The following is a 17,402-nucleotide window of genomic DNA, read 5'->3' as shown; positions in this document are numbered from 1 at the left end:
GCAATTTTCGATTTTTTGACCCGATGCTCGAACTCATGGCACGAAATCCTTCCGACATATCAACTAGTCCTCCAACCTGACGTCCAATCTTTTGATATGTTCTACTTCAGCCCAACGTATGATTATTTCTTCTTTATTCGAATTACTTTTCCTTGATCGAGATTAATCTTACGTTATTTAAACGCATATTAAATCACAACTTCATCAATCGATTTTACCATAAAATTCGAGATTTAACAATCTTTAATTTTATGACCAATATCATTGACTCCTAAACTTTCATAATAAGTGGTTAAATAATTGAATAATTACTATAGTCACTTAATCTACTACGAGGGTTAAAAACATATGTAATTAAAAAAATCGATAGAATTAAAAAATATTTTCTCTTTTTTAATTTTATAATAATTATTATCATATTAAAATTATTATCATATTTATATTCTTATAATTAACTAAGCATATTAATACAAACAACAACAAAAATATGCATAGTAAGATAATAAACACTAGTAAAATATATATTAAATTATTAAAAATTTTAAAATTTAAAAATTCTTTCACATACATTCCATTGTTGTGAATATAAGTAAACTTTCATAATATTATTTGAAATAAAAAATATATAATATTTTTTATATTCAAAAGATTTTTAAAATAATTTATATATTGAATTCCATTAGGTAGAAACATCTCTAAAAAATATTTTGATCTTTTTATCATTTAATTTATAAAATTTAACTTATTTTTTCATTACTTATGGATGACTTCACAAGAATGAAATAGGTTGCTTAATAGGAGATATAAAAGTTCAAAAAGATCTAAGTCCTTGTTGTGCACACAAATTCAAAATATGACAAGCACATCTAACATGAAAAAAAAAACCATGGAAAACAAGCTGACTAGCTTCTTGTAATTTCAAAATAAAAGCGGTATTTATCATTGTATTATTAAAATCAATGGAAAATTTTAAGAATCAAATAATATATTATAAAATTTATCATTTCATAAATATTATTGATTATATGCCATTCAACAAAAACTCTAAAAGCAATAATTTTTTATATATGGTCCAATTGCTATCAATCCAATGATAAGTGATTCCTATATATGTGTATATTTGTTAGTGATCACTCTAAATATCAAAATAAATGGAAACATAATATTTTTTTTTATAAAAATTATATAATGTGTGAGCAAGTGTGGTAGGATTTAAAGCCTTGACAATAATCAATAAATCTAATTTTTTCATCGAAATTAAAAGATAAATATTTAAAAAAACTTAATATAGCTAATGTTTCGTATTTTTAATAAAAAAATAAAAAAAATGAATTAGTATGGTACTAAAAAATGAATTAGTATAGCTATTGGATGTTTTTTCCATAATGTTCTTATCTTTTTTCTTCTTTAAATTTAAAATTTTTAACTCTAATAATTCCATGTGATATGGAAGGAGTCATAGATGTTTTAGACATTTTTTAAGTATAGTCTGAATATGTCTAACTTGAGTTTAGTCATCATATATGTTTCCTTCAGCTCGATATCCACATTAATGTGTTGGCTTTATTAAATTATAAATATCGAATTTTCAAACACCTCCTTGACGGTGAAGTTGTAGCTTCCACTTACCATCATGTTAAGAAAAAAGCATTAGAGCATTCAAACTTTAATGAGCGCTTAATCAATGATGTGAGACAGAATTAGAGATTTCAAGAGTATTTATAAGGTTTTTTATTTTTATTTTTAAATATCTCCAAAACTATCGATTACTTGGTTGTTGAAAGGATAATTTTTTTAAAATTTAAATTATAAAATAACTAAAATATCCATAAATATAGTCACAAACGAATCGTTTTCTTCTCCCTCGATTGTTGGGCCAAGCAAGGACTGTTGGGCCTTATCATTAGAGCCCAACAATTTTTTTTATATAAAAATGATCAAATTGATGATTCAAATCAGAATCGGAATCATTGGACCCATATTTTCAATTTTTCAAATCCAAGAACTATAATTAATTATCAATTTGATATAGTTATGATTCAAATTGGATCTAGATAAGGACTAGTTATACTTAACTAAATGCATTTAGATATTGGGTCTATTTTGGAGTTTGGAAATAAGTTATGTTATAGTTGTTTAGAATATTTCGATCATTTGGGGTTTTGTTGATTATTGAAATTTATTGGTGTGTTTGAAAAAGAAGTAAGGTAGATAAGATAAAGAAACTAACAGATTTGATGAACCAAACACTTCATCAAAATAGAACTGAACCATTTTGTAGACCACATGTTTATTGTTGCCAATTCATTTTTATTTTCTAATGCAGATTCATTCACAATGGACTATATGAGGTAATTACAATGCAAATTCATTTATGGTTTGACATATTCATATGTTTTGTTACACTAGATATATAATCATTTTCTTAGGTTTGAATTTATGGTTTACCAATGAAATGGGCTCCTGACTCAGTTGAATCAGATGAGTGCTTGACCTACCTAGCACTTTTAAAATCTCTTAGTATTGTTACTAGTAAATTCTCCTTTAAATAACCAACCAAACCATCAAATAGAAGATTTGATAACTTAAACATAAGCAGTGCAACGTGTTTTAAGGTACGAACGAGCCTCAAGTTGCCGAGATAATGGCTTACAGTACTACAAGAGAGGAATACGCGGAGATAAAAGGTGTTAGGTTATACTTAATCAAATACATTGAGATTTTAGGTTTATTTTTGAGTTTGATAATAAGTCAAGTTATAGTTTTATTTGGCACCTTTCGATCATTTAGTATTTTGATGATTGTTGAAATTTTCTAGTGTGCTTGAACAGAATGTTATAATTAAATGACCAAATGTGACAATATGCATGGGTCTCAATAATTAAATGAAACCAAACACGTGAGCCACAAAGTCAAATACTTAACCTAATTATGTAACAACACAGATGTGTACCTAAATTTAATATAGATATGTAGTTTAATGCGTTAAATTAAAGTGTAGGTCGTAAATTTTTAATGTTCCGTCCAAGTGGCTCTTACATAATTCCTTAACCTTCAAAAGGAAGGTGTCATTATTAATTAGATCACAATCATCTAAATGACAGCAAAGTTACGAATATGAGTTCACAACAATTAACATGGCCAAGTTGGCGCTGATCGACCAGCTGCAGAATCAGCTAAATATGGTAGAAACAGAACGCAAAAGCTTGATATTTTGGTTACCTTTCCCAAGTAATAGACTTTCCCCCAAACTCCAATTTCTGAGACATCATCATATATGAATCAGTCTTCTTTTGTTGTAGAAAAAAATAAATAGAAGAAAAATCCCAAAATCAACATGGAAGTTCTACTCTAATAAACACTTGGAGAATTTAAATTGTCACAAATGTAAAATGATTAAGTTGCAGTCAGCATGCAATAGGTTTACACTTTGTCTTAAGGAAGCACTTGCAATCCTAGGTTACCGCAACAACATCGTGCTTTCCCTGCACAGAAATAAATTTCTCCTCGCGTAGCAGGAAAAGGAATTTGTTTCTGAACTTCTCTTCAGATAGCAGGATGACAGATAGCAGGTCATGTCCTTTATCCAGCAATTTATTCTGATCAAGAAAATTCAGAACTTCATATCGAGGTCTCAACCTCTTCTCCAAGCTATATGTAAGAAGCACCGGACGGCAAATGATATATGTCAGCTCACAACCAGCTTCCTTCATCAGGAATGTCATCTTGTCACATAAGGTCTTCTTTGACAAAGACCAAATGGATGGATGCTTCCTGAATGCAGCAACGCAATCTGGTTGGGACCACCCATAGCTGATCAGGGTTGCAAAGGTAGCATCAAGCCTGGACCTGCTCAGGGTCACGACTGTTAAAAGTGCACGAGGGAACTTTTTACAGTCACGTGACACACCCAACTCCTCAACATGTTTGATCGCTTCCTTGATACATTTTTCTGTATGACATAAAAAACTTGGTAGTCTCACTACCATCTGGGCGATGTTTTGCTCACTGATGCCACATTCCCTCAAGAGAGATATATTGGGCTCAATCTTTCGAGCCAAGCTAGAAGCAAGGAGAAACATGTTCCTCCTGCAGGCTTTAATTAACATCTCATTAGAACCAAGAAGTGACCTCCAGAAGTCGATCCTTGGTTGGATATCACGTAAATAGAGCAGACACGGACATGATGAAACCAGCTGAACTATTTCAGTCTCAGAAAATCCCATGTCCTGCAAAGATCTCATCCTGGGCTTCAGGATAGTCTCTACGTTAGCATGTAGAAGCCTGGGTTCCCTCTGCAAAAGCTTCATGACTAGTGGATCACTCCAACCGCTCTGCTTGAAGAACTCAATGGAAGGACTTGAACTTGAAAGTTCTTTTTCACAGATGCGATCCTTGGCCCTTTTTGCAGCCTCTTTTGAGGAAAGTTCACATGACTCAAGGGGGTCGACCAACGTAAAGTTGGATCCATGATTTGAACTGTGCTCTTCGGCAGTGGAAAAGCTAAACAGACTGCAGAGTTGATAGGAGGAAACATGGACAGTGGACTTGTTACACGAGAGAAGGCAAAAGAGCCTCTTCTGCACCAAAAACATTGTCTTTTGAGGCAGTATCACGTACTGTTTGCAGAAAAATACAAGAAAAGTAGTCTTAATCTGCCCTCTCCAAGTCCAAATTCCTCTTCTACCTCAAATCAAGGATGTTGAAAACTTTCTACTAATCATCTGTCTCAGACAACATTCCTATACCACTCGTGTTAATCCACATGCATTCAGCTCCAATCAGCCATTTCTTCCAGAGATAAGTCTCTAAATGGTGTTTGAGAGTTGATAACGAGTACCTATAATTCGTTACTCATTCTAATGCTCACATCCGAGCAATTCTCCACCACTGAAATACTGGCATCATATAACACCAGAGCACAGACACTATCTTCCACTTATTTTTATATTGTAGTTGGTGGGTTTAGACACTACCAAGCATCCTATATCCCTGTAGCAATTTAAAAACCATATCAAATGTTTCTTCATCAAATATGCTGCATAAGAGTGGCATAGGCATTTACAATGTCGATCGTATACAGACGATACTCAAGTTTATACTTATAGGTTGAACATAAATGACTTGCAAATGGTACTACAGAATTCAGAATAACTGGAAGATGCATAATGTTTTCTCTAACATCAGATTCACTAATGTCCTACAACTAAAATCTGAAACATTTCAAATGAGCACTTCCAGAGTAATTGATCCATTTCATCAAGAATGTAAAGAGATGATCTAGTTAAAAGTCTAGCAAGACTGGTAAGCAGAAAAGGCACTGTTTAATTAATTAACAAGGGTAATTTGTAAGGTTCAACATGCTAAAAAGGGCATTGTTGATGATGATGAGCAACTTGACAAAAAAAAAAAACAACATAGCTGGAAGACCAGAGAAAGGCAATAAATTTTCTGAAAAATGAATAAAGAGATAAGAAAACTGCCTCAATCAAGAAATGCTACTAGTTTATTTGGTTCTATGCTGATAAAGGAACTTAATTTATGAGAAAGATTGGTCATGTAAATAACTTCAACTACAGTAAAAAAAAATATATGTGGCGTCAGCTAAATATCATTAATGAAGAAAAAAAAGCCTAGATCAGTGAGAATTTGCCAATAAAACCAGCAAGTGCAAACAAGCACAATAATAACAAAAGCCATGATGTCCAAACTATTCATGATCAGCCATATGGATCTTCTGCATCATTGAACTCTGTATAAGAAAATATCTGTAGTTAAAGTAAGAGCATTCAAATCTCTTTCTGTTGTTACTGGGAAAGGCCTCTTCAAATCACCAACTAAACCAGCAAATACAAGATTTGACAATTCAAATATAAGCAGGCCTGTGTGTTTTGAGGTACTAACAAGCCTCAAGTAGCTGAGATAGTTGCTTTCAGCACTACAGCAGAGAACACACTATGCTGACATAAAGGTGTAAGGTTATACCTAACCAAATACATTTGAGATTTTGGGTCTATTTTCGGGTTTGGAAATCAAGTCAAATTCTAGTTGTTTACTCAACTTGTAGTTTAGATTGAGTCGAGTCATTTGTACCATTTGGGGTTTTGTGTTGAAATTTTCTGATGTGCTTGAAATGGAAACTGCAATGCAGTATACATAATAAGAAAACTAAGAGGTTTGATGAACCAAACACTTCATCAAAATAAGCAGTTGCTGTTGAGAGAGCTTCTTTCGGGAAACCTAGTCAAATTAGTATTATCTTAGGTATATTTTTAATTAAAATGCTTCACATGAGGAATAGTCCGACTTGTGCATGATTCTATTGGCAAATAATTATGATTTTCTTTGGACAGTGACCCAATTATTGTCTCTGCTATCTCTTGTTCTATCTTTTCCGTGTTTTTGTTTCTTTTTCTCTAAGACTTCCCAATTCTCTTTGCTCTTTATAAAAGCAGCACTTCTCCTGCTGTCTATCTTAACAACAGTATTTAACTTGCATACTGTGACTTGCTATTTCTTTAAAGTAAATGCTCATGACATGCTGCTGACTGCTTGTTGGGAGGGTAGCGGGTAACTATCAGGGAGTAGGAAAGGGGAGGGGAAGATGTATAGAGAGGGCGAAGAGGGGTGTAGAGGAGGGAGACGGGGGCTTGTCGGGGGCTGTCGAGGCCGGAGCAAGATAATGGAGATGGGGCTGTCGGGTCCGGAGTAGGAAAACGGAGAGGGGACCGTTGAGATCGGAGTAGGAAAACGGGGGGCGGGGACTGTTATGAAGTGGAGGAGGGGGAGGGATCGAGGAAGAGGGGCGGGGGGCTTCGATGAACGGATGAAAGAGGGAGGAGGGAGGAGGAGGATGGTGTCGGGGAAGCGGGAGAGCTGCGACGAAAGGGAGAAGAAGAGGAGGGAGGAGAAGGGATTGTGCGACGGCGAAGGAGGAGGAGGAGTAAGAGAGAGATACCGGGCGCTGTACCGTTCACTGACGGAGAGGAAGCCACAGCATCCACCGTTCTCCGAGGAAAACGCCGCAGCGATAAGAGCTCGACGGAGGAAGACGCCGCCGCTTCAGCCGCCTTTCGCCAAGTAAAACGCCGCATTCGCGGTCGCTGTATAGGAGGAGACAGTTTCACCGCTGCAGTTAGGGCACGGGTGGGAATTTTGAGGATGCCGTTCTCATCTGGTTCAATCGAACCAGATGTCCAAATTGACTTGACTCGGGCTTGAGGCAATCTGAATCACGTGGGCGCCTGGGCTGCACCCGGTTGAACTCGCTCGCTCGGCCCACTTATCGGGCGGCCGGTGACATCAATGGCTTCAGCTGTAGTAAAGAACTTTCTCAATATAACCATAATCTAAATCAGTGAGAATTTGCTAACAAATCCAACAAGTGCAAACAATAACAATAATAACAAAAGCCATAATATCCAAACTATTTATGCTCTGTGTAAGAAAACATATGTAGTCAAAATTAAAGCATTCAAATCTCTTTTTATTGTTACCATATTATTATATTCTCCTTCAACTCACTAACTAAACCAGCAAATATAAGATTTGATAATCTAAATATTGATAGGGCATTGTGTTTTGAGTTAAAGAACAAGTCTCAGATTATGGAGAGGGTGGCTTTCAGTAAGGTTATATCTAGTCTAAGTAAATTGATTTCAATTCCGGAATTATCATTTCTAGTTTGGCAAAATTTATAATAAAAAATCGAACCTGTAAGGTTCAGTTCCAGTTTGATCGATTTTGATTTTAGTTTGAACTGATATTTTTTAATTTTTTATTTAAAAATTATAATTTTTTAATTTAAACATGGATGTATAATGTGTTAGGATATAATAAAAAAAGTTAATACAAATTTATGTAAATTTATAAATATTTAATCCATTTTAATATTGGACATCTTTGTATTGGTTCTATTTTATTGCTTTTATCTATTAATACATACTTAAACATTAATTGGTTCGAGGGTCATATTTAATCTAGTTTCATATAGAACTCGTCCTCTTGTTTTGAAGGTTGACTCCACAGATACTATCGACACTAAAGTACTATTATTAATCCTTAAAACTGAAAATGTTTTTATGTATCATGTCCATTATTCAAGAATAGAAAACTCTGTACTTAGAGCTATCTTCAAACTTTAAAAACATTATTAGATACAAAATAAACTTGAAGTTTTAGCTTTAAGATCCTTTCCATGCTTTTGTCCTTGTAATAATAGTTTTTCTCCCTTACAAATTTTATTACCTTTGCTAACTTAGATCCAAAAAGTTTCAAAGGTATCATGTTGTCTACTATAGTTAACATTATGTAAGTTAATAATTAATTTTTTAATATCTTTAATCTTATCACTAATATCATCGACTCCTAAACTTTCATAATAAGCGGTTAAATAATTACAAAAGTCATTTAATCTATACAAAATTAAAAACCCATATAATTAAATAAATCAATAAATTTAATAATAATAATTTATATTTTTATTTTGTAGCCATTATTATCAAATTTAAATTATTATCGTATTGATATTCTTATAATGCACCAACTATATCAATGCAAACAACTAAGAAAAAAAATTTACAGTAACATATAAACACTAGTCAAACTATATGTTACCATTCTAAAAACTTTTAAAATTTTTAAAACTATTTCACAGACATTCCATTGTAGATATAAATAAATATTTAACAAAAATAAATATAGCTAATGTTTCACATGATCCAAAAGCCTCCTCAATGGTGAAGTGATAGCTTCCACTTGCTATCGGATTAAGAAAAGAGCATCAAATCATTCAAACTTCAACAAATACTTAATCTGAGAAATAATAAAAGATTTTTTGGGGGTATCTATAGGGTTTTTATTTTTATTTTCTTAAAAATATCTTCATAACTAGCTATTATTTGCTTATTGGAATGACTAATTTATTTTCTAATTTTAATATTTTTAATTATAAAATAACTAAAGTACCCATAAATATAGCCAATTTGACATTCATTCGATTGTTGGTCCAAGCACATACTATTGGGCCCAATTGTTTAAGCCCAATTATCCACCTATAACCTATTTGATTGGGGTTTTTTATCTATATAAAACACCATCAAATCGATGGTTTAAATAGGAAGCGGAATAATCAATTATGGGATCATTGATTTTAATTTTTCAAACCTAGGAACCTCAATTAAATTACCCTTGGTCGATTACGATTTGATTTGCAATCAATCGAACCTCCGATTTTGGTTTGATTCAATTCAAACCAGTCATATTTATACCTAACTAAATGCATTGATTCAGTTGTGATTCAAACCCGTCACAACAAATCAGTTGTGATTTAGTTAGGACTAGTTATAGTTAACTAAATGCATTGAGATTTTGGGTCTATTTTGGAGTAGTATGTCATAACTTACATATGCATCCCAACAGGAGTAGTTTATATAATACGTTTCAAGTATCTTACTTAGATGATGATTTTATCGACCTTATAAAAATATAGATGAATTTTATTGAGACCTAATGAAAAAGAAAAAAAAACAAAAATAGTTAATGATGTTACAACTTAATAGGTCATTCCCATGATAAAAAACACAGAAGTACATAGTGCTTGAGAAACAATTCAATAAGATAATTATTCAAAGTACTAAAGGTTATTGTTTGGTTCAAAAACTATTGCTGAAAAATGTAAACTTCATTTGTATTTTTTTATTATCCAAAATCTTACAAATGCATATCTTTTATGTCTTTTCATAATTTTTAAAAAGAAGTTTACACTCTTCAACATCATAACATCATTACTGATTTATAATCAATAGTTCCCCACAACCATCCAACAATATATTTTGTTCACTTTTCTGAGTCTTTCCTCTTAGAAATTTTTATTAAGTTAAAGTTTTAGTAACTAAACATATCAATAAAAAAATAATGATACTATTCCTTATGTTGAAGACACCAAAATGATAATACAACATTATAAGAAAAAAATGAAACACACAATTAAACGGGAGCAATGTTGGGTCTATTAGATCGCACAAGCAAAGTAAAACACACAATCTAATTATATAACAATACAGATGTGTATCAAACTTAATATAGATAGGTTGTTTAATGCGTTCAATTAAACGGTTAAACTGGACTTAATTATTTAATGAGCGAGTGTGTATATGACTACAACAAAAATGTTAGTCATATCCACATCTGTGGTTGCCTTTGAAGTATTTTCCGTCCAAGCGGCTCTTACATAATTCTTTGAGATGTCCCCATTCAAAAGGAAGGTATCCTTATTAAATTAGATCACAATCATCTAAATGACAGCACAGTAATCAATATGGCTGCCAGAATCAGGTAAATATGATAGAAACAGAAAACAAAAGCTTGATATTTTGGTTACCTTTCTTAAGTAATTGACTTTCCCCCACACCAATTTCTGAGACATCAGCATAAAAGAATGAGGACCATTTGTTGTAGAAAACATAAATAGAAGAACAATCACCAAATCAACAGGGAAGTTATACTCCAAGAAACTCAAGGAGAATTTTAAATTGTCACAAATGTAAAATGATTAATTTGCAGTCAGCATGCAATAGGTCGACACTTTGTCTTAAGGAAGCACTTGCAATCCTAGTTTTCCACAACAACGTAGTGCTTTCCCCGCACAGCAACAACATAGGAATCATATTGAGCAATAAATTTCTCCTTGCGTAGCAGGGAAAGGAATTTGTTTCTGAACTTCTCTTCAGATAGCAGGATGACAGATAGCAGGTCATGTCCTTTATCCAGCAATTTATTCTGATCAAGAAAATTCATAACTTCATATCGAGGTCTCAACCTCTTCTCCAAGCTATATGTAAGAAGCATGGGATGACCAACGATATATGTCAGCTCACAACCAGCTTCCTTCATCAGGAATGTCATCTTGTCAGATAAGTTCTTCTTTGAGTAATTCCAAATGACTGGATACCTACTGAATGCAGCAATGCTGTCTGGTTGGGACCACCCAAAGCTCATCAGGGTTTCAAAAGTAGCATGAAACCTGGACCAGCTGAGGGTCATGACTGTTAAAAGTACCTGAGGGAACATTTTACTGTCACGTGACACACCAAACTCCTCAACACGTTTGATAGATTCATTGACACAATTGTTCTTTCGACAAAAAAAACTCGGTACTACCACCAGCATCTGCGTGATGCATTGCTCACTGATGCCACATTCCCTCAAGAGAGATATATTGGGCTCAATCTTTTGAGCCAAGCTAGAAGTAAGGAGAAATATGTTCCTCCTGCTGGCTTTAATTAACCTCTCATTAGAACCAAGAAGTGACCTCCAGAAGTTGATCCTTGGTTGGATATCACTTAAACGGAGCAGAGTAGGACATGATGAAACCAGCTGAATTATTTCAGTGTCAGAAAATCCCATGTCCTGCAAGGATCTCATCCTGGGCTTCAGGGCAGTCTCTACATTAGCGAGCAACAACCTGGGTTCCCTCTGCAAAAGCTTCATGACTAGTGCATCACTCCAACCGCTCTGCTTGAAGAACTCAATGGAAGGACTTGAACTTGTAAGTTCTTTTTCACAGATGCGATCCTTGGCCCTTTTTGCAGCCTCTTTTGAGGAAAGTTCACATGACTCAAGGGGGTCGACCAACGTAAAGTTTGATCCATGATTTGAACTGTGCTCTTCGGCAGTGGAAAATCTAAACAGACTGCAGAGTTGATAGGAGGAAACATGGATGGTGGACTTGTTACATGAGAGAAGGCAAAAGAGCCTTTTCTGCACCAAAAACATTGTCTTTCGAGGCAGTATCACGTACTGTTTGCAGAAAAATACAAGAAAAGTAGTCTTAATCTGCCCTCTCCAAGTCCAAATTCCTCTTCTACCTCAAATCAAGGATGTTGAAAACTTTCTACTAATCATCTGTCTCAGACAACATTCCTATACCACTCGTGTTAATCCACATGCATTCAGTTCCAATCAGCCATTTCTGCCAGAGATAAGTCTCTAAATGGTGTTTGAGAGTTGATAACAAGTACCTATAATTAGTTACTCATTCTAATGCTCACAACCGGGCAATTCTCCACCACTGAAATAATGGCATCATATAACACCAGCGCACAGACACTATCTTCCACTTATTTTTATATTGTAGTTGGTGGGTTTAGACACTACCAAGCATCAGATATCCCTGTAGCAATTTAAAAACCATATCAAATGTGTCTTCATCAAATATGCTGCATAAGAGTGGCATAGGCATTTACAATGTCGATCGTATACAGACGATACTCATGTTTATACTTATAGGTTGAACATCAATGACTTGCAAATGGTACTACAGAATTCAGAATAACTGGAAGATGCATAATGTTTTTTCTAACATCGATTTCACTAATGTCCTACAACTAAAATCTGAAACATTGGGGAGTAATTGATCCATTTCATTAAGAATGTAAAGAGATGATCTAGTTAAAAGTCTAGCAAGACTGGTAAGCAGAAAAGACACTGTTTAATTAATTAACAAGGGTAATTTGTGAGGTTCAACATGCTAAAAAGGGCATTGTTGATGATGATGAGCAACTTGACCAAAAAAAAACAACATAGCTGGAAGGCCAGAGAAAGGCAATAAATTTTCTGAAAAATGAATAAAGGGATAAGAAAACTGCCTCAATCAAGAAATGCTACTAGTTTATTTGGTTCTATGCTGATAAAGGAACTTAATTTATGAGAAAGATTCCTCATGTAAATAACTTAAACTACACTAAAAAAATTATATGTAGCGTCAGCTACATATGGAGTCGTGGGACGGTGTCGGGGAAGAGGGAGAGCTGTGGCGAAAGGGGAAGAGGAAGGAGGGATTGGGGAAAGGGGGCAGCGATGAGGCCGGGGCGGCGGTGGGCTGCGATGAACGGGGAAAGAGAGAGGGGAAGGGATTTTGCGACGGAGAAGGAGGAAGAGGAGGAGGAGGATGTGTAAGAGAGAGATACCGGGCGCTATCACCGTTCGCCGACGGAGAGGAAACCGCAGCATCCACCGTTTGCCGAGGAAAACGCCGCAGCGATAAGAGCTCGACGTAGGAAGATGCCACCGCAGCTGCCGCCTTTCGCCAAGGAAAACGCCGCAGTCGCGGTCGCTGTGGAGAAGGAGACAGTTTCACCGCTGCATTTAGGGCACGGGTGCGAATTTGTGGATGCCGTTCTCATCTGGTTCAATCGAACCAGAGATCCAAATTGACTTGACTTGGGCTAGACCCAGCCTTAATCAGACGGGCGCCTGGGCCGCACCCGGTTGAACTCGCACCCCCGGCCCACTTATCGGGCGCTCGGTGACTTCAATTGCTTCAGCTATTAATCTAAATCAGTGAGAATTTGCCAATAAATCCAACAAGTGCAACCAATAACAATAATATAAAAAGCCATAATATCCGAACTATTTATGCTCTGCGTAAGAAAACATATTTAGTCAAAGCATTAAAATCTCTTTCTATTGTTACCAGTATTATATTCTCCTTCAAACTAAACCAGCAAATATAAGATTTGATCATCTAAATATTGGCAACGCATTGTATTTTGATTCGAAGAACAAGTCCAAGATTGTCGAGACAGTGGCTTTCATCTCCTACAGCAATATTCTTCGGCACTACGTGAGTGCCAACCAACGAGATTGGATGAAGTTATTGGACATTGCCCAATTCTCCTATAACTTGAAACGGAGCTCTGCATCCAACAAGAGCCCCTTCGAGATTATTACAGGGTAACAACCGTCAACTCCTCACACCAAAGTAATTGGATATACTGGGAGTAATCCATCAGCCTACCACTTTGCAAGGGAGTGACACCGAAATGTAGATATTGTGTGGGCTTACTTGGAGAAGACAGCAAAAAGAATGAAGTGGGCAAACTTGGGTAGACGACCGTAAGAGTTCAAGATCGACGATTTGGTGTTGGTCAAGCTCCAACCAGCATCACTCTAATTCTTTAGAAACAAAATACATAAAGGATTTGTGCGCAAGTATGAAGGGCCCTTCCCAATTATCAGTAGGGTGGATAACGTCTCCTACAAGTTGCAGCTGCCGACGTGGTTCAACATTCACAATATTCTTCACGCCAGCAACTTGAAAGCCTACCACTCGGATCCGCAAGATGCTTCCCGAAGTGTTCCAACTTGGCTACCCCCCACCACAGTCTCCTACGAAAAGCGAGTTGAAACCATTCTAGCAGATCGCAAGATAAAGCTACCCACTAGAGCTGAGCAGACCGTGTACTTAGTGAAGTGGCGAAAGCTTCCCCGATCTGAAGCTAGTTGGGAGCCTGAAGACACCATATGACATGAAGAAACAATCATCAACAACTATCAACAAGCGTCGACGAGGGCATCGACAATTTGAGTGGGGGAGAATGTCATGAACGGTCGTTGCGCACCTGCAACAACTCCGTTCACCAAATCATTCGTCGTTCTCGTCTACATGTATAATTGCTTGGCAACATGTTTTGGCTTAGTTTTAAGTCTTTTTGTTTGTAAAAATGTAAGTTCGAATAAGTTATAACGCTACGGTGTGACCGCTCGCCGAACCAAGCAAAACAACCCCCAAAAAGCTCTGTTTTCCCATGCCACAGGCTAATTTCTGCAGCCCACTGCTGCACGTGAAACGTTAGCCATCTCAGCACCCTAGAACCACCTGGGTGGCACAAGGCTGAATGGGACCTCGTTATAGTGTCGGGTGAGCAACTGTTTGTGGACTTACAACTGTTCGTTCAACCTTCTAAAATCCTTGTTTTCCCCCTCTCCCTCTTTTCTCTTGTGCAGACAAGTTGCTCGCTGAATTACTTGTAAAGCTTCTCTTTTTCGCGAGACGTCGGGACTTGTCCATCGCTCGTTCTTTAAACTAATCAACTTTCTCTTTTACAAATGTTTCGAGAACTGCGAGAGGTTGCAAGTGGGCTAATCTTTGCGAACGTAAATCGTAAGGACGAAGCGCGACATAGACGACGCAAGCTAAGTTCGTGTCTTTGACGCAAAGGTACCTTATGTCTTAGGCAATTCTAGCTAAAATCGTGATAGAACGGCAAATGATATATGTCAACTCACAATCAGCTTCCTTCATCTGGAATGTCATCTAGTCACATAAGGTCTTCTTTGGCAAACACTAAATGGATGGATACTTCCTGAATGCAGCAACGCAATCTGGTTGGGACCACCCATAATTAATCAGGGTTGCAGAGGTAGCGTCAAACCTGGACCTGCTCAGGGTCATGACTGCTAATAGTACACGAGGGAACATTTTACAGCCACGTGACACACCCAACTCCTCAACATATTTGATAACTTCCTTGATACATTTTTTCTGTTTGACATAAAAAATTTGGTAGTCTCACCACCATCTGCGCAATGCGTTGCTCACTGATGCCACATTCCCTCGAGAGAGATACATTGGGCTCAATCTTTCGAGCCAAGCTAGAAGTAAAGAGAAACATGTTCCTCCGGCTGGCTTTAATTAACCTCTCATTAGAACCAAGAAGTGACCTCCAGAAGTTGATCCTCTGTTTGATGTCATGTAGAAGGAGCATAGTCGGACATGATGAAACCAGCTGAACTATTTCAGTGTCAGAAAATCCCATGTCCTGCAAAGATCTCAACTTGGGCTTCATGGCAGTCTCTATGTCAGCACATAGGAACCTGGGTTCCCTCTGGGTAAGCTTCAAGACTCGTGCATCACTCCAACCGCTCTGCTTAAAGAACTCAATGGAAAGACTTGAACTTGAAGATTTTGTGTGACAGGTGAGGAACTTGGCTGTTTTTGCAGCCGTTTCCGAGGAAAGTTCACATGATTGAAGGGGGTTGGCCACTGTAAAGTTGGATTTATGATCTGAAATTTGGTCTTTGGCGGTGGAAAAGCTAAGCAGACTGAAGAGTTCATAGGAAGAAACATGGATGGTGGACTTGTTCAATGGGAGAATGCAAAAGAGCCTCTTTTGCACCAAAAACATTATATTTTGAAGCAGTATCACACACTATTTGCAGAAAAACACAAGTAGTTTTATTGATGAACTAAATATATTTTCTGTGTCTGCTTCCAACCAAAAGGAAGTTGAAAGCTTCCAACTAATCATCTGTATCGGATAACATTCCCCTACCACTCACGTAAATCCACCTGCATTCAGTTCCCATTAACCATTTCTTTCAGATGTAAGCCTCTAAATGGTGTTTGAATGTTGATTAAGGGTACCATTGAGCATTTACTTATTACCATGCTCACATCCAAGCTATTAACCACCACTGAAATAATGTCTTGATATGACACATGCACACTGACACTACCTTCCGCTATTTATCTATTGTAGGTAGTAGCTTTAGAAACTGTGAAGCACACTATATCCATGCAGATATTGAAAAATTATATCAAATGTATTTTCATCAAATATGCGGCATAAGAGTGACAATGGCATTTACTATGTTGATCGTATACATATGATATTCAACTTTGTACTAATAGGTTGAACATCAGTCGATGACTTGCAATGGGTACGATGCAAAATGTTTTGTCTAACATCAGATTCACTAATGTCCTACAACTAAAACCTGTAACAGTTCAAATGAGCACTTCCAGAATAATTGATCCTTTTCAACAAGAATGTAAAGAGATGATTTTGTTATAGGTCTAACTCGACTGGTAATTAGAAAACACACTGTTTAAGAAATTAACAACAGTAATTTGTGAGGTTCAACATGCTAAAGAAGCCACTGTTGATGATGTGCAGGGAAAGCACATATAATTAACGGCGAAGGAGGAAGAGGAGGAGGAGGAGTAAGAGAGAGATACCGGGCGCTGTCACCGTTCGCCGACGGAGAGGAAGCTGCAGCATGCACCGTTCTCCGTGGAAAACGCCGCATCGATAAGAGCTCGACGGAGGATGATGCCACCGCTGCTGCCGCCTTTCGCCAAGGAAAACGCCGCTGTCGCGGTCGCTATGGAGAACGAGACAGTTTCACCGCTGCATTTAGGGCACGGGTGCGACTTTGAGGATGCCGTTCTCATCTGGTTCAATCGAACCTTAGTTCCAAATAGACTTGACTCGGGCTCGACACAGCCAAATCAGGCGGCGCCTGGGCCGCACCCGGTCGAACTCATCCGCCCGGCCCACTTATCGGGCGCCCGGTGTCGTCAATCGCTTCTGCTATAGTATAGTAAAGAACTTTAAGCAACCTATCATTGATGAAGAAAAATTAACTTTTTATTGAGAATCTTCACTGGCATAATCTAAATCAGTGAGAATTTGCTAACAAATCCAACAAGTGCAAACAAAAACAATAACAACAAAAGCCATAATATCCAAACTATTTATGCTCTGTGTAAGAAAACATATGTAGTCAAATTTAAAGCATTCAAATCTCTTTTTATTGTTACCATATTATTATATTCT

General features: G+C 36.6%; 2 protein-coding genes across 5 annotated transcripts; both read right to left on the bottom strand.

Annotated features, from left to right (window-relative positions):
• Positions 1–3,332: 3,332 nt before the first annotated feature.
• On the bottom strand, positions 3,333–7,132 carry LOC135586164 (uncharacterized). Of its 2 annotated transcripts, none has more exons than XM_065130513.1 (2): positions 6,959–7,132; positions 3,333–4,992 (listed from the first exon to the last, which is right to left on the bottom strand). In XM_065130513.1, exon 2 carries the CDS (start codon positions 4,593–4,595, stop codon positions 3,456–3,458), a length of 1,140 nt encoding a protein of 379 aa, XP_064986585.1. In that variant the 5' UTR covers positions 4,596–4,992; positions 6,959–7,132; the 3' UTR covers positions 3,333–3,455. The 2 variants fall into 2 exon arrangements, with proteins under 2 accessions (XP_064986585.1, XP_064986586.1); XM_065130514.1 differs by having other exon boundaries at positions 6,971–7,127.
• Positions 7,133–10,431: 3,299 nt separating this feature from the next.
• Positions 10,432–16,998, bottom strand: LOC135581276 (uncharacterized). 3 transcript variants are annotated; one of them, XM_018819292.2, is made up of 3 exons: positions 16,802–16,998; positions 12,969–13,333; positions 10,432–12,172 (listed from the first exon to the last, which is right to left on the bottom strand). In XM_018819292.2, the coding sequence occupies exon 3, from the start codon at positions 11,773–11,775 to the stop codon at positions 10,612–10,614; it is 1,164 nt and encodes a 387-aa protein (XP_018674837.2). In that variant the 5' UTR covers positions 11,776–12,172; positions 12,969–13,333; positions 16,802–16,998; the 3' UTR covers positions 10,432–10,611. The 3 variants fall into 3 exon arrangements, with proteins under 3 accessions (XP_018674837.2, XP_018674838.2, XP_009381550.2); XM_018819293.2 differs by having other exon boundaries at positions 12,969–13,325; XM_009383275.3 differs by lacking the exon at positions 12,969–13,333.
• Between the last annotated feature and the right edge of the window lie 404 nt (positions 16,999–17,402).

Source organism: Musa acuminata, chromosome BXJ2-10 (assembly GCF_036884655.1).
Source record: "Musa acuminata AAA Group cultivar baxijiao chromosome BXJ2-10, Cavendish_Baxijiao_AAA, whole genome shotgun sequence".
Taxonomy (NCBI): Eukaryota; Viridiplantae; Streptophyta; class Magnoliopsida; order Zingiberales; family Musaceae; genus Musa; species Musa acuminata.
This window is presented reverse-complemented; position numbering and strand designations above follow the sequence as displayed.